Consider the following 20840-nt stretch of genomic DNA (forward strand, 5'->3'; position numbering starts at 1 on the left):
TATGGTAAATACCATTCAAATCCCTTGACATTTCCTGCTTCACCCGCGCGCTCAATATAGCCATTAGATTTAAGATCTTTCATGGTGTCAGTAAGGAAATCACGAAGTTCAGGTTGTTTTAAAGCTTTCTTTCTTAAAGCAGCAGCTCTATCTGACGCCAACACAAAATTGTTAGGTAGATCAATATCTTCCTTCAACGGAACAGGTATCTCAAATCGACCATCTTTCAACTCAATATTCGGTTCGACAAGTTCTCTAGCCAAAATATCATTGCGAGACAATTCACAGGTTTCATTTTGCAAAGTCAAATCCTGAATGACTTTATTCAGGTCTGCTATTTCCATATCACGAGACTCAATTTTACGCTGAAAGCCAGAGATGACATCCGACTCTGAAGACGTCTGCACTCTGCACACTTTAGCAACGCTTTCAACTAAGGGTGACTTACCACCACAAGCCAACCAACCGAGAGGAGTGAGTAAAGCATGCGGTTCACTGCGATTTTCACCAACACGTTCTTCTTTTGCCCACATCAAATAAGCGTTGTCATTGCCAATCAGTACATCTACAGTACTACAATCATTCAAATGAAACATATTCACGTCATGAAAATGACGGAAACCACTTAAATCTTGTTTATGAGGTAAAGTTTTAACATCGTCAGCCCAAGCTGGGTTAACCACCGAGGTTATATCACAAAACAGTTCATCAGTCTCTAACGACTGGATGTTGAGTTTAACAAGGTCAGCACAAGTAGGTTTCTGACCAGCCAGAGTATCTATTTTAAACGACGCTTTATCATACGGTTTAAGACCAAGTTCGCACACCAAGTCACTCGAAACAAAGGTCAACTGCGAACCAGGATCATGCTGACAATACACCAACTTCGATTTGCCAGTCATTGGAGTCAAAACACGAGCAGCAGTAACGCGGTTAAAGGCTGCTTTAACATTTCCAATCTTAACATTACGCACAGGAACTCTGGCACCAGCATCATCTTTACCGAACGAATCCAGAGAATCACGTGACGTCACATAAAAATCATGCAGAAGAAAATAGTGTTTCCTATCGTTGGTAGGTCCACACTTACGACAGTTATTTGCATGATTACAGTCTCTAACCATATGCTGGCGCAAACAATTCAAGCATTTGCCAGCTTTCACAATGACATCTCTCCGATCTTTAGGTGTCAAGCGCAAAAATTCTTTACAATTAGACAAAAAATGATATTCAACTTGACCACGTGACGAACAACAAAAACATGCCGGTATGTCACTACGTCTGGCCACACCGCCGCGCGGTGCGCCAACAGCAGTCGAGTACTGCGAACTCCCTGAAATCACATTATCATGGGGTTTTACCGACGTCTGCCTAACCGGACATGAAGGTAATTTTCCTTTGCCAAACTTTTTAAAATGCTGCGACTCACCAGAATCGCCCATTAGCATAATGCTAAAATCAGTCGACTTGCGCGTTTCCTCCCGTACTACAAAATCAAACAAACTCTGAAAAGTAGGTTCCTCAGTGCTACCATACTGATCACCTAAAAAGTCAAGATAACGCTGCTTAGCGTCAAACGGGAGTCGCTTAGCCAAATCCAAAACAAAACGTCCTTCTAATTTATCACGCTGACCATAAGCTTTCGCGTAAAGCAAACACTGCGACAATTCATCTTTAAACTCTTTCAAATCACTGGAAGAGATAGAAGTCAATTTGCTACCATAGCGATACTTTCTAATTTCTGGTTCTGCGAAAAGACCTCCACGAACCCCAAAACGTTGGGACAAGCGAGCTAACGACATTTCTATCCTGTCTTCCTCTGACAAGCCAGGAGTGTCAGAAACCAAATTAGCAATCGTTTGTGCAGCTGTTCTAACACAAGCTGCTTGCAACAAAGTCAAACGAGTTCCCTTAAAGGGCGAAGCTGCCATCAAGGCCATAACACGATTTTTAAAGAAGACAAATGGCATATTATTACCATCGTAACCAATCAAGGCCGCCTTATCGAAGAACGTCCTACTATTTTGGTATTCAAAAAAGCAATCCTGCTGTTGAGAACTTGATTTAGCGGGAGAAGACAAGCTATATCCCTTAATGGGCTGAGTGGGCTCAGTCACATGCACAGCCCGATCACGATCCTCACATACGTTAAAATCAGGAGACACGATACGCCTCTCACAACCACCCAAATTACGTGTAGCTGGGCGATCAGCAACTAGCGGCGCTGAAAACTGTGAAGGGGGCAAAGCATTACTGCTAATGGCGGCCCCGTGACCTGTACGCTCTGGGGGAGGAGTTTGGTTGTAATTTGCAGACCTTGGCTCTACAGCCTTCGGAAGATCCTTAGCCGCGGCCCCGAGACCTCCTGAAACAGCTGGAAAACATGTGGATTGTACAGGTCCACTTACGGATTGAACAGGCGTGTGGAAAAGGTTAGGTAAATTAAACTGTGATTGATGTTCACTTCTGGAATGCCTAGAAGAGCCCTTCCTAGAGCTACGCCGGGAGCCCAACTCAGAACGATATTCAGCTAAAACTACCTCTTTACGTTGTTCGGCCCTCAACTGAGCGTCTTTGAGTGCGAACTCAGCAGCTCTAGCTTCGGCTCTCGCGGCGGCCTCAGCAGCTCTCGCTTCGGCCTCAGCAGCTCTCGCGTCGGCCTCAGCTCTCGCGGCAGCCTCAGCTCGTATGGCCTCAGCTCGTATGGCCTCAGCTCTTGCGGCAGCCTCTGCTCGTGCGGCAGCCTCAGCTCGTATGGCTTCAGCTCTTGCGATGGCCTCAGCAGCTCTTGCTTCGGCCTCAGCTTGGATCTGGAGCTCCTCTCGTCTTAACTGTAGGTTAATTTGTGCAACTATCCGTGACGAGCTCTCAGACATCCTAGTGCTTACACTTGAGGCGCTATCCTCAGGATGTATGTCAGCATCCAACCTATCTGACAACTCACTTTCTTTTTGTTCGAAGTTATTTTTTAACGAGTTAAATTCGGGATCTACCCTATCACGAAGTTCTGCCAAGATTGCAGAGTTAACAATTTTACTCAAAAGAGCATGGAAATGCCGTAATTCCTCTTCTAAAGTAGATAACTTAGATCTAAAAATTAACAGTTCCTGCTTATCACTCAAAGAACCTAGGGCTACAGAAAGTTTCCCAATTTGAGTCAAAATATCCCGTCTAAGATGCCGGGCCTCTCGAACTGACTTAGCCTCATCGTTAATGGGTCCCTCCCCAGAATGGCCTGCCCGACCGCAAAGAACATCATCAGGCTTAAACTCAGTCGAGTCGACGGCGGTCGAGTCCCTGTCACCACCGAGTGTAGACATATTAAATGTTAGGGCTAAATTTAACAATTAAAAAATTAAGTTACACAAAATTACAGTAGTTATAAAAAACTTAACTGCAAAGACCGTAAAAATACAAAAAAGAATTTAAATGCACGATACCGTAGCTGTACGAGTATGTGAAGTCCAAACGTCCACAAAACTTGCTTGGATTCTTCCACTTGAATCTTCAAGCACAGATGGATTGCCTTTAATCTTCTTTCTTGCCAATGAATGTCAAAGTTATTTTTTCTTCTGTACCAAACTGAGAAGAAATGTCTTTACTTTTTAGCTTAAAGTTCTTCAGTTGCCTACCGAGAAGAAATGTCTTTAATTTTCTTTGCTTCTTTAGACTACCAACCAACAAGATCTTCTTTTATTATTTCTTTGCTTTTGTAGCCTACCAACCAACAACTTCGTCTTTTATTTTTTATGCTGCCTGTGCTTCCGTACAAACACTAGCCAGAGAATCGTCTTTTATTTTTTATGGTCACAGCGGTAAACCATAATTTCTTCGTGGGAAAATTGTAACTTAAAGTTCCCGGATCCTTTCGTCTGCATATAATGACCGAAGAAACACACACTTGAACTTCTTTTCAAAAAGTGTATTTCTGTAAAAATTAGCCCACGGCTACCGAAAACGAGGGGGTGCAACGCGTACACCACTGAAAACTGTCACTACAGAACAGATTACTTGGATAAAAGACGGAACTTTTGTCCAGCTAGCAAGCACTAAGCCAACAGTTAAATGTGCGGCCAACTTTCAAACAATCATTTTACGAATGACCAGAATAGATATCAATATCTCAAATTCACGTAGAAAGTAACTGTGACGCAATAAATGAAAGACAATTATATGAAGTCATTCCAACAGGTGTTTAAAGCTGATGTAATATTTCCTGTTTAAACAGGCCCAAACAAGTCCAAACAAGTTTGACACAAGTCTATGAACGATGGTGCAATTTTGGCACATTTTCTAGCAAGTTCCATGACGTAATATTCAGTAGACTTGAACGGTTTTATATGACGTTTGATTTGTACAGAGATTGGCCGTAACAGTTGATATTAAGCAAACGATAATTAGACACCTGAAACAGTTTGCCAAAAAGTTTGTGCACTAGTATGGAGAATCTCTAACACTTAATAACCAAAATGATTGGATAATTGATCCATTTGTTGGAAAAGATATGCCTCAACTTTCCATCCATGTTGCAGAACAGTTTATTGACATAACGACAGAAGTAGCAAACCGTATTTCTTTTGCGTCCTTCAAAGACAAATACCCCAAAGATTCTGCAAACATCCCCTTTTGGGCTTCCATGTACAAACTGTATCCCACAGTTTCACAATTAGTGATTCAAAAACAGATTCCATTTGCAACAACTTGGCTTTGTGAGACTGGATTTAGCGCCATGTGTGTATTGAAAACTGAACAGCGAAACCGGTTGGAAGTTAAAGCCGACATGCGGCTATGCCTAAGCAAAATAACGCCTCGATTTCAAAAACTCACTGACAGCAAGCCAGCACAGCTATCTCATTAGTGATTTGATAAAGATATTACTTTCGGAAAAAATTAATGCTTTTGTAGTGCTGTTTGTTTGCAACACAATCTTGTATGGCTTTTAAAATATTACGACAAATTGCTTGGGTCGCAAGATTTTACCAAACTGAATTTTTTTTTTTAAATAGGTCGCCTTAAAAACGAGTTGGGAACCACTGGGTTAGTATAATCTTTCATCTAAGAAACAGGCTTCGGCGATAGCAGCAATGTCAATATCCAGACAGTTTAGTTTGTATTTATTTCTGACTATCACAACGAAAAACAATATATGCCAAACATTGCAGAGGTCTAGAAAAAGGTAGAAGCGACAAAACGCGGACGTTATAACGTGCTTGATACCAAAACAGGATTATTAGTTTAAAATTTGGCACGGTGGCAACACTTTAGAAGGATTTCCTCCACGACCTATAGGTCGACACGTAGTCGTCATATGTGGAGGCTTGCGAGCACCGAGGAATCTGTCAGAACAAACAAGTTCATGGAATTCTCTTACTTGATTTGACTACATATGACCTACCAGACTAAGATTGACCCAACTCCGGCATAACGCTAAAGCTTATATGAAATCCACATCTGAGAAGAGAAATCACGGTCAAACTAAATCAAGGACTTCAAGAAGCTGGAAATCCTTGGAAAAACTCACCATTACAAAATGTAATTTAAAAAAACACCCACCGACTAAAATTACGTCTTCCGTTTTACAACCAAACAATCAAGAGCTATGATCTAATTCTACATCATGAATGGAAAGAATATTGGACAAAAAATCGACCATGGGTGCAGACATTATCGACGATTTTAACGTTATCCCTCCCAGGTTTCTCGACATGCAACAGAAAGGAATAGGCAGAGATGGGCAAGATCACCAGTATTGGTGATCTTGAAGATCAAGATCACCAAGAATAGGTGATCTTGAAGATCAAGATCACCAAACTATGTGACCTTGAAGATCAAGATCACTTTCAAGATCACTTTTTGTGTAGGCTACTTGAAAAAAATGAAGTTTTTGATCAATGATGTTGCAAAAAATAATTACTATAAGCAACCTGGGTAAAGGTATATAATTGGTATTGCTAACTTTTACTTTTAACTACTCGATCGCTGGCCTAAAAATTGTACTAAGTTAGTGACTGTTGCTATTAGGCCTATCAATTGTTGACGTAGTTTGCGTAGAATCGCAACGTCACACTCAAGGCCGAGGTTAATTACAGCAGTACTAAAAAAGTCGCAAAATTTGCAATTAGTTTTATACTTTTTATTTATAATAAATAAATAAAAATAATCTTTGAACTGCATCATTTTTTACCAAACTTTTGTCTGAATCATGTGGGAGTTTTTATACGTGTTACTAAGTACTCTTAACTTTCTTCACAGTGTAGATTCAAACGATCAAACTCTTAACTTTCACTGTAGTATGTTAAAGTTTATTGCACCATTTATCCACCTGGCAACGTTGATACTGTTGTCTGCTATCAAAAAAGTTCAGAGGTTTGCGGTCAGACAAACCGCTTCATACTCAGACCCTAAACAAGTCTTGGTCTGGTTGATTTGCTGCAATAAACCACTTTACATGACTAAAATCGGCTGGATTCTAAATTTTTTAACACCGCCATTCTAGACTTTTGAAACATCTAAAACTGGATCAAAGAAAGCAAACATTTCTTTAAAATTCACACATGGAAATTGTGAACAAAGTTAAATCATATTTATTATACGTCAACATAAAGTAGTACACGGAAGATGACTTCTTTATTATGACCAACACAAAAAACTTTTTCAAATTTGAAATGGCAACACTGACCAGATCAGATGGAGACTTTAAACCGTCTTTTGTTGGACACATAAAACAGTGGCTTAATGGTAGTAGTTGCCACTAATTACTTTGTACAGTACGAGTTCTAAAAAAATGCCTCTATCTAGTAAGTAAACTTCAATTTTAAAGTGATCTTGATCTTATTGTTCTTCAAGATCAAGATCACACAAAAAAAAGTGATCTTAGATCAAGATCACCAAAAAAAAGTGATCTTCAAGATCAAGATCACGCCCATCTCTGGGAATAGGTCAGTTATAATAGAACTTTATCCCGTCATGCCCGAACTGCTACCACTCTTATCGATGGGGCTATCAAAACACACCAATCTGTCAAAATTGCAAAGAAAGCAGGCAAACTGTTGATCATTTGCTTTTAGACTGTCCATGGATTGCACTCCTCGGTGGTTTCAACATAATTTACCAATGCGGAAACATATTTAAAAACTGGATAAAAGACAACGAGCTTCAAGTGTGAAAACACAGAACGTAACTACCAGTTAGATTTAAAATTTAGAACAATCCTGGTTCCTTCTTGAATACAAGGTTTATCTTTCCTGGCTTAGTATGCTGAGGTCGATATTTGTAAGACTTAGGTTCTAGTTTTAGGAACTACTAACTAGTTCTCTAGTAGTAAACTAAGTTTACTACTAGAGAACTTCAAAGACTTAGGTTCTATTGTTCTATGTTCTAACTGGCCGACCGCGGTCCGAATCCGGACCTTCTGGGTGTTGAAGGTGGACCTCGGGCTTCTGGAAGAATAACTTTATTGCCACATTTTAGGGCCTCTTTAAACAGATTCCCATTAGGAAAAAGCATTTTTTTGTGATTATCCAAGGAGCTGGGGGCTTTGCCCCCAGACTCCCCAACGCTTTACCGTCTTCCCTGATGTGCGATCACACAGCTACAGTACAAAGAAATACAATACATTTTTTCCTATTTTATTTGTTTGTGTCAGACAAAAATCCAAGTCGTGTTACATACTACCTGAAAAGTGTTTCGGTGCTCGTACTAGTTGTTTAATTTTTGTCGTTGCATATGAAATATTCACCGGACCGCGAAAATACTCAACTTGTCAAAATGGACCTTTGCTAACATTAGTTGAGCAGCCCTGTTGTAGAGGCTTTGAACCACTAACGCAGACCCGGTCATCGAGCTTGACAGAGTGCAGTTTCCCATTGTTGAAGTATTGTTGTCTGTAAATTATTCCATTCATTAGGTGCGGCACGATGGAGACCTTGAAATGCTTTGCTCAATCGCACACCCCTGAGTGTCGAATCAGTGCCGCTTGATCATGTAGTTTCTTTGTTTGAAAAGTGAAGCGCCTAACGAACTGAGCTGTTGCAAAAAGGTATCGCAGGCCATCAGACTATTGATGCCATCAGATTTCGGATTGCGCGAACCAGACTATCCTGCAACTTGTATTTTATGGAAATAAAGATACCTTGGGATTTTTCTACAAAAAGTTTATTAGCTTGAAATTGGTGTATGTATTAGTATCACAAACGGTTTGTCTTGCTAACAGCTTCTCGTCTTTGCTCCTTATTTGCAACCCATTCCACCTTTTCGTGGTGTAGCCAATTCCCTCAAGGATGCAACAGATAAAGTAAGAACAATTTTATTGAAGTTTAAAGTCAATTTAAACGGTAGGCACTTTTACATCACCCACTCGTGGAAGAGCGCCTGCTTTTCAATGTGAAATTGCTTTGTGTTTTGTTTAGTCACAATTTTCCTTACAAACTCCATTGATTGCAGTCATTCAGATCCTTCTTGCACTCAGTTCAGTTGCAGAAGAAAAAATAGTATTAGCAGAGGGTGGGAATCGAACCCACGAAATCGAAATTACTACTCCTCTGCCCTAACCATTAGGCAACGGTGGTTGTGGCAAAGCATTCAGTTAAATTTCTTTGCATCAAAATTTTTCGATCAGAATATCACGTGTCGAGTTACATGACTGAAATCAGCTGAATCGCGAGTGAACATGTCACGCATGATTGCGTACCTCTTCGACGAGTGGGTAATGTTAAAGTGACTACCAATTTAAACACTACTTTTTTAGACCTCTGCTATGTTGCCGTGTATTGTTTTCGCTGTGATGGTCGGAAAAAAAACCCACTGAACTGAACTAAAAAACAATACATACGAGATGCATATACGCGTATTGAGACAGTTTTTTTTTTATATATTTTGGTAAAAAGTTTTGTTCATAGGACGTCGTTGCAATGCCGGTCTTAGGGTATTTCGGGGCCTGTGCGGAATATGCTTTGCGGGCCCCAATGACAATGATCTAATTCAGTAGCATAGCTAGGTATTTTGAAATGGGAGGGGGTAGTTTGACGGTCGGCAGACGAAGCCTGACGGTGTGATCGCCGAAGGCGACACTCAGCGGCAGGGGGTCTGGGGGACCTCTCCCAGAAAATTTTGAAAAATTACTTTGAACTTGGGGCATCCTGAGAACATGTTCACAATTTGAATATTACTGTAAAATGGTGCTGTTCGGTGGCATAGCAAAAGGATAAGATCATGCATTCTTTGGCATTTTTCGAAAATAAAGCTATGTTGAGTCTGGAATCTGGATGCAACTTATTTCGTCCCCTGAAAAATTCGTACCCCGATTTCGTACCCTGAAATCGGAGTAACAAAATCAAATTTCGACCTATTTCGTTCCCTGAAAAGATCGAGAGAAATTTGAAATGTTTGCCGCAACTCCGATCAGCAACTTCGGCTATGTTGTTTTTTTTCTCGATCTTTTCAGGGTACGAAATATTTAGGGGACGAAATAGGTTGCACCGGCTGAGTCTCTATGTTTTCTTGTTGCTAATTTTTTTGTTGAATTCATGTGTTAAATTTTTCCATTGGAAATGACAAAATTACTGAATTTTCTGAGCAAATTGCGGGTCCCCTAATTTGCGGGCCCTGTGCGATCGCACGGTTTGCACACCCCAAAGACCGGCACTGGTCGTTGTATTCATTTCGAAGAAGACTGAACGAAATTCTATATTACAAAAGTATCAATGAAAAGGTTTGGCAATGCAGGAATATCTTTAATCTGTACAGGCTGAAATTTTATAAAAAAAAAACAAAAAAACAGCAACTCATGTACCGATAGCCTACTCCTACTGTATTAATGCATATACAGTAGCCTATTGTTTTTCTTTATTAAGATACTGTTCATTTGTTCTGGGATGACTTACAGTAGGACAGATGCCTGTAGGCTACTTGTACCAATATCTACAAGCTGTCAAATGATTGAAAAAAAAAATAGCGATTTAGTTTTGCAATCTTGGTATTATCATGTTCTTGCTTTACAAATTTCTATGCTATAAAGTTTTCTTTTATTCATGATATTGTCAGCAAATGTTCTAACACACGTCAGTAAAAGCAGGACCAGTAAAAAAGCTATTCCTTCTACCATCTCTATAAAAGACAAAGACCACTCACTTTTCTGGACATACGACAACAAAATAGCGACAAAAGTCTTGTTTTTTCAGCTTTACTCTTTGTTGCTGCCGATCATCGAAAAGCACAGAGAGACTGTTGACTCGTACGAATACCGCGATTTCATTGACGCTTACTTGTTGGAGATAGAAAAACAGAAGGACAACCCTGATAGCCAATTTACAGGTGTGATGATACAACCAGAACTTTGTGAAACAAAATTGTTCTTATGCCTAATTGTCTTTATTAATTTATCGAGGAAGTACTTAAATTTCTTAACAGCACTCTTTAAAACCTAATTTTTGCTTTTTTTGTATGCTTGTGGAAGAATCTTGGCATAGGTTCACCAAGATTTGCAAAGTGATTGTTGCTGGTGTTGACTATTGTTATCAGAAAAGTAATTCTTCAACTAGAATATATGAAACAGAAAGCTAGGTGAAATTGAAAGTCTGTGGCTCTGCCACGTATTTTTCAACTAGCCTACTCGATAACTTTAAAATCTTGCAAGAGTTCAAAAAATATTTTTTTTCCAAAAAACTTTTCCTTTTGTTTTTTCAAATTACGTAACATGTAAGAGGTTCGTTTTGATTGAATATAATCCGTAGCGAACATTTCCAGTGGTAAACTTTGGCTGTAGTCACTGTATGTAAAGTGCAAAGCCTAACCGACAATTTATATCGTAGATGAGGACTTGAAAGGGACCGTTCGCGATCTTTTTGTTGCTGGAACCGACACAACAGCGACCGCCATCAAATGGACCGTTTTGTTTCTCATCAATCGACCAAGCGTTCAGAAAAAGGTACAAACAGAGTCGTTGAGGATAGTTTAGGTCCGGTACCAATGGGCTCCTTGGGCCCAAAATCAAGGAATTTTTAAGAAAAATATCCAAAGAATAATCTGTAGCTTCTTCAAGTTTCCAGACAGCTTGAAACGTTTCCAGACCCCCAATATTTTCCGGGGCTCAGACCCACAAGTACCCCTGGATCCCCCCGTTTACGCTATTGGGTACGAATCAGCAATTTTCAACGGCTCAACATAATTGGACAGATGTAATAAAATATTTTTAGTCATCACTTTTTAGTGATGACTAAAAATATGCTTGGAACAGCAATTATATCATAATTTTTGGAAAATAACATATTTGCTAAAACTTGTATGCTTAGCGTTGTGTGTTAGCTCACTGTGATATTCAGCAAGCATGATACAAAAATTTACTAGCGGGTAAACAAGATAGCCATCTTACAAGCTCAGTTTTTTTTTATAGCTGAACACCCATATCTAATATTGTTCAAACACTGTTCCGGTCGCAGCTCAATTCTTTAGAGCTTACACTGATTTAGCGTTTGAAAACGTTAAATCAATGTAAAAATGACTGGTTTGCAGGCTGGGTTACTATCGCTTTCCTTCTAGAATGAAAGTTGTTCTGAAAATGGAGATATTCTTGCAGTTTGTTGATCTCGTATTTCTTTTTTGTAGATTCAAAAGGAAATTGATCGAGTGATAGGCCCCGATGCAAGACCAAAAATGTCTCATCTTGATGAGATGCACTTCACCAAAGTAAATAGGCTACTGCCAGTTTAAGTACATAGTTGAGCATTTATTTTTGCTATTACATTTTAGTAAACTTGGATAACTTTCACTAGATTGCTTTCAAAAAGTCTTTAACTGGGAGTGGGTTTTTGCAAAGCGTCTTTAGTGGAATTACCAATAAGATTTAGTTGGAAAATATTTCAAGTTATTTAAAATTTATTTCAAATTATTTCTATAACTCATTTCAAGTAACTTTTCTTACTATTTCGTTCAGTCATTCATCCATGAAATGCTACGGTATCGAACCCCTGGTCCTCTCGGATTAGTTCACAGAACAGTCGAAGATACGGTGCTGAAGGGATACAATGTTCCAAAGGTGAAAAAAGTATCGAAAAGAAATAAACAATGAAATCGCAACTTTGAAAAACTATTTACCTTGCACTTCACAGACATAAAAAACAAGTAGGCCTAGCATCACTTTGGTTTACTTTTTTATACCTCACCAAACTTACTTCAATGTTTTTTTGTACCATGGAGTATGAGAACAAATTCACCCTTTACTCAGAACTGGACAATCAAAAACAAACTTTACATAGAAACTACTTTATCTCATGTTGCATGTTATTTCTGTTGACCAGAATACGCAAGTGATGGCAAACTTTTGGGCTGTACACTTTGATCCCAAACTATGGGATAAACCAGAAGAGTTTTGTCCGGATCGACTTCTAGATGAAAACGGAAAATTCAAAAAATCTCCATATCTCCTGTCATTTTCGCTTGGTAGGCGATAGACCTAGTATTTTATATCTAGAAATTTACAAGCTTTGTTGAGAAACTTATAAAGATATGAATGTTGGCCATGAACTACAGACCAATCCTTTAAAAAAGCAAATTAAAAGGTAGCCTCACAGCAATAATTAAAAGGAAAACACAAACTTGCAAGAAGGACCTGCAAAAAAATAGAAGAAAATATACTACGCGTGAGAGAGAATTTTGCCCACTACGTAACCTACAGTGCAATGAAATAATGGACAAACTTTTTGGTTTTATTACTTTCACCAAAACACTCAAGTTTAACTACACTTCAGATTTTCTTTGCAAAACACATAAAATCGTCTTTTTCAGGATTGATTGGATGTTTTGGACTTAATTTAGCTAACCTGAACAAAGACGCCTTAGATATCAATGAATAGTTAATTAAGTCGGATGCATCTTTAGTAACTTTAAAAAAAAAAAACGTTAACTTTTGCATACATATAAGCATTTTGACGCAGGCTATTGTACGCATTGCTACTTTTTTGATGTTTTTAAAATTAGGAACAAGATATTGCATGGGCGAAGGCATTGCAAGAATGGAATACTTCCTTTTTCTTGTCGTTACTCTTCAAAGGTTTCATTTGGAGCCTGTCTCGACAGATGCTCCACCGCTTTCAGAGGAATGTGAAAAGTATGTTACTTTCAAACATAAAAATAATATACAATGCTCTGCTTTAAGTTCTGTGCTGAGATTGTGGCAAAATTTTCAATAAACTACGGTACTTTACAATAAAAAAAAAAAAAAAAATGTTTTAGCAAAGTAGCCTAGGCTAAAGAAAAACTTTTATAGTTTAAAATGTTGTTGTATTCATTGTGTTCAAAGGTCTGGCCAGTTCTTAACGGTACCAAGTTTCAAAATGAAGGTGAAAGAAAGGTTTTGCAGAGCCAAGTCAATCAAGGAATATCAAGACTCAATGTGGGACGATTAAACTTCGAAGATGGAAAATCTTTAGAAATAATCAAAGCAGTTATGAACTGAAATAAATAAGCTAATGTCAATTAACAAACAATGAGAACATTTTAGCAATAAAAACTTCAAAGTAAATTTTGTCTTAAAGCTACAATTGATGAACCTGATAAGAAAAACAACGAGTTTTTTTTATAGACCAGCGTCATTGTAACTTATACGTTTGATGGTGTAACTGTAGTAAGACTTAAGAATTTTTCAACTTTAGTGGACAAACGGCTGGCCTCGAATGGCACCGGCAAACGAATGGCACAAAACTTCATTTTTTTAGCACTGAGCACTACATCAATTGGTTTCGGATAATAATGCACTCAGCTTCACTGAAACTGTCTGTCGTGTGAAGCTTTAAAAGCAACGCATATCTGCGAGGGATACGCAATATGCAAAATCTCAGACTGTCATTACTGGCGTTGTTGTAACAATTTGGAAACTTTTTTAGTTGCAATCAAACTGCACAAATGCACATATACTACGACTGCGCTGGATATCTTACTTCGGCAGAATTTACCTTTACAAGTCAAGACGACGCACGCTGTCTTTGTAGCTCGATGTCAACCCGTCCTACACAAACGGTAAACGAAATCAGCACAATTTCTTTTGTTAAGCTTGGGTTTCGTAACGTTTTCAAGGGGCTCGGGAGTTTGAAGAAACCACCACGTATTCCTTGGATTTGTGGTCCGAGGATTTTATTGCTACCGGGCCCAAATTATTCTTTCAACGGCCTTGTTAGCTTGTCTGCTTTCTTTTGACTTATTGGTCTTGCAGGTTAAAAAAGGGACTTTGTTCGGTATGGGCGACAAAGTTTTAGAATTCATGCCGTGTCAACTACAAAAACTTAAAAAAGCTTGGATAGTCTGTCAACACCTGCTACTGCATGTTTTCTTTATCATAAGCGATTTAAGTAAGCTGCATATTTTTATTGTTCCTACGAGCCGCATGCCACCCGCACTTTGGGCACCCCTGTAGTGGACTGTCATCACCACAGTTTAAAAAAGCCAATGGACAAACTCGTCCATTTTCAAACCGGTCAAGTACACATCTAAAAAATCCTTAGGAACTCGTGATGATTCAACAACAATAGCTGCAATTATAGTGATGGTCAAGGGCATGGCATCAAGAAACAAAAAATACTGTACATCTTCACAAAAACGTATCTACTTTGTTCGCTTGCACTGTACAAATTGAATGCTTGCCGCGTATTACTTAGTAAAGATGAGGTTTTGATGATTGCTTTTATTGGTCAATAAGAATGCAATAGTATTTCAGTGTATTCAAATACGAACAATTTGTGAATTCATTTGAATATAAATAATCTTCAATTCTTTATTTTTAATCAAACACAAATATTACATTTGAATATCTATTAATTTGTAGGCTACTACTGTTTTGTCTAAAGTGGCTGCTAAACTTAAATGCTTTGAACTTTAATGGTTACTTTGCAGCTTGCCCTTATTGCTTACCTTTCTACAGTGCAGTATTAATCTTATATTGTAAATTGTAAATGTATATTTTGTTCTTTTTGCAATGCATTATAAAGCAGGTTATGTTTTCGCCAACACAAATAAATTACTGTAATAGTTAAGACTAGCAATTACCAATTCGACAAACACTGGACACAAACGTGCAAAGACAGACAAAATTATAAAGATATGAGGAAGGCGTTCATCCGGCAGTGGAACAACAGTGGCTGACAATGATGATGATGGTGACTAGGCTACTGTATGTGAAAATGCAGTGCATTTTCCATTTTCAAAATAAAATCTTTTAAAATAAAACAAAACTACAAACAAGGACAAATTGCTAAATCAAGCAGACAAATTAAGTCACTAAACAAAAAGCCTATGCCCTCACAGACAATTTTTTGTAGTTAATTTCATAACACCAACAAGCAGACAGCACTCCTTGGTATAATTTGCACTACAATTTATAAGCAACTTGACATTAGACTTTTCATAGTAACATACAAAGTACTTTTACTACAAAGCACATAGTAAGTTACATGTACAAGATCGTACAAAATCATTGAATGGACGTAATCGATAAAAATACAGTATATCCACAGTAAAAATCTTTCGTGTTGAATGTATTTTTGTTACTCAAAAAAGCTTAACTGAGTTTATAATTTGAAAGATAATTGCTAGAAGAATGTCTATAATGTTTTGACCTCAAAAATGCTTATCCAGTGAATTTTTGATAGAAATAGTTTAGGCTAAATTTCTACATTATCTGTTTTGAACATGCTCACAAGTTTCAGTTTACAAAAAATGTTAAACTTTGAAAGTTGCAAAGAGAAGGATTTTCAAAATTAAAATAATCTGAGACAAGGATGAGGATGAGTTAGAAATAGCTGAGTTGATGTATCGGCGGGTTGAATGAAATTAAAAAAAAAATAGTGTGTAAGAGATCTTAAACATCTCGTTGTAGCTTAGCCAAAAATCCAAGATAAAAAACACATTTTGATATTGACTAGCTTAAAAATAAGTTGCAGTTTATGTTTATAAACAAGCCTGGACAACTGTTAGATTAGACTGACACAAAATTTTAAAGCAATATTTAAAAAATTATTAATGTAGCCTATACAGGTAAACAAGTAGGTTATCATTGCAAAAAGTTTGGACAAAATTCTTCAAAAAACGTATTACTAAAAACGCAACTTTGTCAAAAGTTGGCCATAATAGTCACAACGAAATTGCAGAATCATCAAAGCGTCGAAAAGAAATAATAAAAAAGAGTTTTTGTCACTTCTTCAAGTCAATATTTAATAAACTTATGACTTCGGACTGATGCGATTTTCGTAAAAAAGTAATTTTCTTAAACCATAGACAAATATAACGTAAAGATAAACTATAAATTACGAAAACCCAAAACGGTTATATCCGAAGAGGTTTTTAATTTATAGTTTATCTTCCCTTTAGTCCGTTAGCTCAATGGTTAGGCTACGCGCCCGGCTCAAGATCACACAGTGCTGGTTCGACTCTCGGGGTGTGCGCTTGAACAAAGCATTTCAGAACTGCTCTCCATTCAGATAGAATAATTCCCCGGCAACAAGACTTCAACAATCGAAAAACTTCACTCGGTCAATTTCGGTAACCGGCCCTGCGTCAAGAGCCTCTGCAAGTATGCAAAACTACCAGGAATAACCTATCAAAAGGCTTTGTCAGTCCGAGGATAAAGATTCAAAACCAACCAACTTTATTGTATTGTATTATTATGTTAAATGCTGTGTAGTTTCTAGGATGTAGGGGAAAGCCGTGTATTATGAACCCCCTAACAATGAACGTTCCTAATTTCACAACTTCAATGAAAAGATGGACAATATTTACACAACAGCAAGCTAACATGCATACCTATTCCCCATCAATACATTAGTATGTGATATTTTGCAATAAAAAAGTTATTTCAATTTTATTAATTTACCAAAAGAGTTCATATTACACAACCCTCTGTGTAATATGAACCCCTGTGATGTGTGATATGAACCGCTTTGAATCATTGCTGAATAGAGGTGGATTGACTACACAAAACTGCACTAAAGCAAGCCACATTACATGTGCAGCATAACAAAATTTATTACCATAAGGTTTTCAAATAATTTACACCAATTTTAGTAAACATGCACTACTTTTTAAATGTAAGCATTAATTTCACAAAAAGATAAGCAACATTAATCGAATGACGTGCACTGCATTGAAAATGCTGGTAAAATTGAAGTCTGAACCCCAGTTTACAGAACCCAGAACCACCCCAGTTTACAAAAATTCATTACACCATCATAAAGCACTTGGTAATATGAACCTGGGTTCATATTACACATTCAACTAGGGTTCATGTTACACACTTGTGGTGATTCCAGTTAAAATGCTGATAATCAACTAAATAATGCATATTTTAAACAAAACTTGTTGTGATTTCCATCATCAAGTTTATTTAAAGGTATATTAATCAAAAAATTTCAAGTCCATTGATACACTGATAAAAAAAACAACAATTTCTCCATCTGCAAAATAGTATCACACCAGCTTTAAACCTTCATACCCCCAAAACTTCAGCAACACGCCAACTTTCAACAAGAACATTTCCGGTCGAATGACCAGTAAACTTACTTAATTCAAGCTGTTAAAAGTCAAACATTTTTATTGCCACGTTTTCTGAAAACAACAGGGGGTTCATAATACACAGCAGTTCATATTACACGGCTTTCCCATATTTGTCTAAGACTATGTTGTTGACTACTTCGGACTTTTTAGTCTAAATTTATTGACATCATTGCATTGATATAAGTTGATAAGAAGTTATTTTAGATTAACTTCATGCAGTACAAATTTCTAATTTTAAAGTTTGTTTTAACATTTCAGCATTGATGTAAACATGAAATCGCTCTAAACAGCACGTAAACTGGAAATTTTGAAGAACACCTGGCAACACTTTTATTCAAAGCACCTTTAGATCATTTTGCATTCCGCAATACTTGAAATTCCTTCTCAAGTGTCATCTTGGATGTATTTGGTAACCCAACACCAATTTTGTAGTTCTTCAAAAATGCGCCATTTATTTGCTTGCTTCATGCATGCGCTCATATGTTGCCTATCTGCAGTCTTAAGAAGTTTAAAAAGATCATCCCACGAGTCAAAGTATTTAATACATGGCCACCGATAGATATCTGCAAACGAAATCCAAAATTTTACATCATCTGCAACCTTTTCTCCATTGGTATCCATTCGGACATTTGGATCAAATTCGTACGGCGCGTCTACGTGTTTAGATGGATGCATTGCGTCAGTCATCCATTTACAATATGGGTCATAAGTTGCTGTTCTGTCATTTATCATGGCTTTGGAAAACTCAACGGTCGGTGCAAACATCGGAATATTCATAGCATACTGCTCAACAGATTTTCCATTTGTTATAGAATAAGGAATGATAACAACACCAGCGTACTTTGTTAAATCAAAAAGTTCGTATCTTCCTTCGTGATTAGGTTTAACTAATTTAAATTCTCTGTGTCGTGGTGGTACCGCGTCGCCGTTTAGTAAAAACTCATCCCGTTGTTGCGACCACGTTAAGCCGTCAACTGCCGATATTAAAGTTGCCGGAAGAAAAATTGGGTTGAAACCTGTGTAGTGACGAATGTATTCCAAGTGATACAGAGTGTTGGCTCCTATAACATGATGTAAGGTAGAGTTCAGAGCCAGCTCACGAAGATGGTCAAACAAGAGTTGTGACGTTTCCTTGGTGCATCTGCATTGATCTGCAACATGCCACAATGCAAGTATAAGTGGCTTATGAAGGTGCATCCATCTTTCCCACATTGATGCTTCAAATCCAAAAATCAAAGCATCTACACCATGAAAATCAGCGTCTTTGACCATGAACTCACTTTTCCATTTGCAATCTCTTCTTTGTTTGGAAACTACTTTGCCAGGACACTCTTTGAAAGGATAATTATAGTTAATTGTTGCTCCATTATTAATGTTTTTGTAATTACACAAAAATACTTCGTGATTCGTGGAAGAAATCTTATTTAATCTCTTTTCGAGCAATGTTGCTGCACTTGCCATTGCAGTATCGTGGTAGGACATATCGTACAATCGAAGACTCTTGTTGACAGAGCATGTCCATGTTGGGGGATCGGTATATTGCCAGTCAAGTTGCATCCAACAAAACGGTTCTTTCAAGCACATGAATGGTCGAGATAGCAACTGGTCACGTGATGATGGTGGGTAAAGTAAGTAGTCATCGGCGCATGACGACCAAGTGTTGTTTTTTTGGTAGCAACGTTTATGTGTACTCACCCAAGGATTAAGTTGCTTTTCGTTGGTTCCAAAGATATTATCGCTCGAGTTTGAAGTGACTTTTTTTGTTGCAGGTGTTTTGTTCTGTAGCATCTCAGGAAATTTATAATCGATTTGTTTCAACGACCGTATCCATTTATGCGCTAAATGTACATCTTTTAACTTAATGAAATCACGTTCGTATAACTCGATAAATAATTCAAGAAAGCGATTTTCAAAAGATGTTGACACACTTTTCCACATCCACAATGTTCTTACAAGAGCTTCAGTTTTTTCGTATAATGGCCTTTCGCTCATGTAATCTGCTTGATAATTATGCACATTTCGAATTTGTTTTACAAACGGGCTCACAAATCCAACGCTCATACCAACATCATGCATTAAACGCTGCATGATATAACTTCTCCAAATGTCACTGACACGTCCATGCACCGATACTGGAAGGAGAGTTCCCCATAATGCATAATGGACGGTTGCTTGTGCATTGTAACTAGAAAACGTCCCGGGACGTAATAACAAGTGAATATCATCATCAAAATACATTGGCAGCTTTCGAGTTAACCGCCATATGGCATCCATGTCGGGATCATGATTTGCCAAACTTTGAACGACACCAATCTTCTTAGCAGATATATGAATTTTTTTTGAAGATAAATTCCATGTACTAACATTTTGAATTTGTGTTAATGGAAATCCACGCGGCCATGCGACATCTGTCAGATTAATAAATGTTGGATATGGATTGAACACTTGAGTGTTGTCAGTCACAAGCCAATTTTCAGCAGGTAGCCAAGGTACTTCAGATGTCAGTTTATTGTCATCATCAAAATCAAATATGACTGTAGCGCCGTGCATGATGGCATACAAATATCCTACGTTCTTACGGCCAAAGTGGTTCCAAGGGATCTCATCAACGATCTCAAGCTTTCGCATGGCCTTTTGCTTTTCAACTGATAAAAAAACAACATTAGTTGTTAATTTTTCCAAAGCTTTATGCTTTTTTATAGGTGTTTTTAGGTCAGCAACAATTACCAAACATGTTTCTGACTGATTAGCAACTTTGTAAATACTTGTGGTTAGCGCATTTATTGTAGTCACAACGCCCCACCGTTGACACTGCGGGAACAAATTAGTGTTCAGTATTTGTGGAGGCGATTCCTCAAAAACCGACTTTGGAAATGAATGTATTTTTTCACCGAGAAACACATGACCAGAAGTTCCAGAAGTGTCACTGTCAGACTTTGGTTTGCAATCGTGTGTATCACTAAGATCCTTAAAACTGTTCGTTGTTGACGGGTGATGTTTTATGCAGTTCTGTACAACCTTATGTCTTTTTAAAATGTCTACGTCAGTTTGGCACATTTGTCCGTTGATGTATATGCTACCTACATATTCCCATTCTATTCTTTCTGTTGGAAATGGCAGCCCTCCTCCCCACTTCTCACATGAAAAAGAGTCGTGTTGCAACAAGCTTTTTTGTGCCATTGGCCATATGATTTTGTCTAGAAAGCTTGTGGGTCTGTTATCCAAATGCACTTGATTTGACTCATTGTTTAATAAATTGATCATATTCGGGATAGTTCTGGAACACCACATACCTCCCAACATGG

General features: G+C 37.8%; 1 protein-coding gene across 1 annotated transcript in view; it reads left to right on the plus strand.

The window, feature by feature from the left end:
- Positions 1–13400, plus strand: part of LOC145769136 (cytochrome P450 2C31-like) — a 34524-nt gene extending 21124 nt beyond the window's left edge. The window contains exons 2-9 of the mRNA XM_082580729.1: positions 8213–8293; positions 10179–10311; positions 10809–10924; positions 11602–11682; positions 11930–12031; positions 12294–12435; positions 12973–13102; positions 13295–13400. Coding sequence (XP_082436855.1) covers positions 8213–8293; positions 10179–10311; positions 10809–10924; positions 11602–11682; positions 11930–12031; positions 12294–12435; positions 12973–13102; positions 13295–13400 — 891 coding nt within the window. The remainder of the gene's footprint in view (positions 1–8212; positions 8294–10178; positions 10312–10808; positions 10925–11601; positions 11683–11929; positions 12032–12293; positions 12436–12972; positions 13103–13294) is intronic.
- Positions 13401–20840: the final 7440 nt, after the last annotated feature.

This window comes from Aplidium turbinatum, chromosome 4 (assembly GCF_918807975.1).
Source record: "Aplidium turbinatum chromosome 4, kaAplTurb1.1, whole genome shotgun sequence".
Classification (NCBI taxonomy): domain Eukaryota; kingdom Metazoa; phylum Chordata; class Ascidiacea; order Aplousobranchia; family Polyclinidae; genus Aplidium; species Aplidium turbinatum.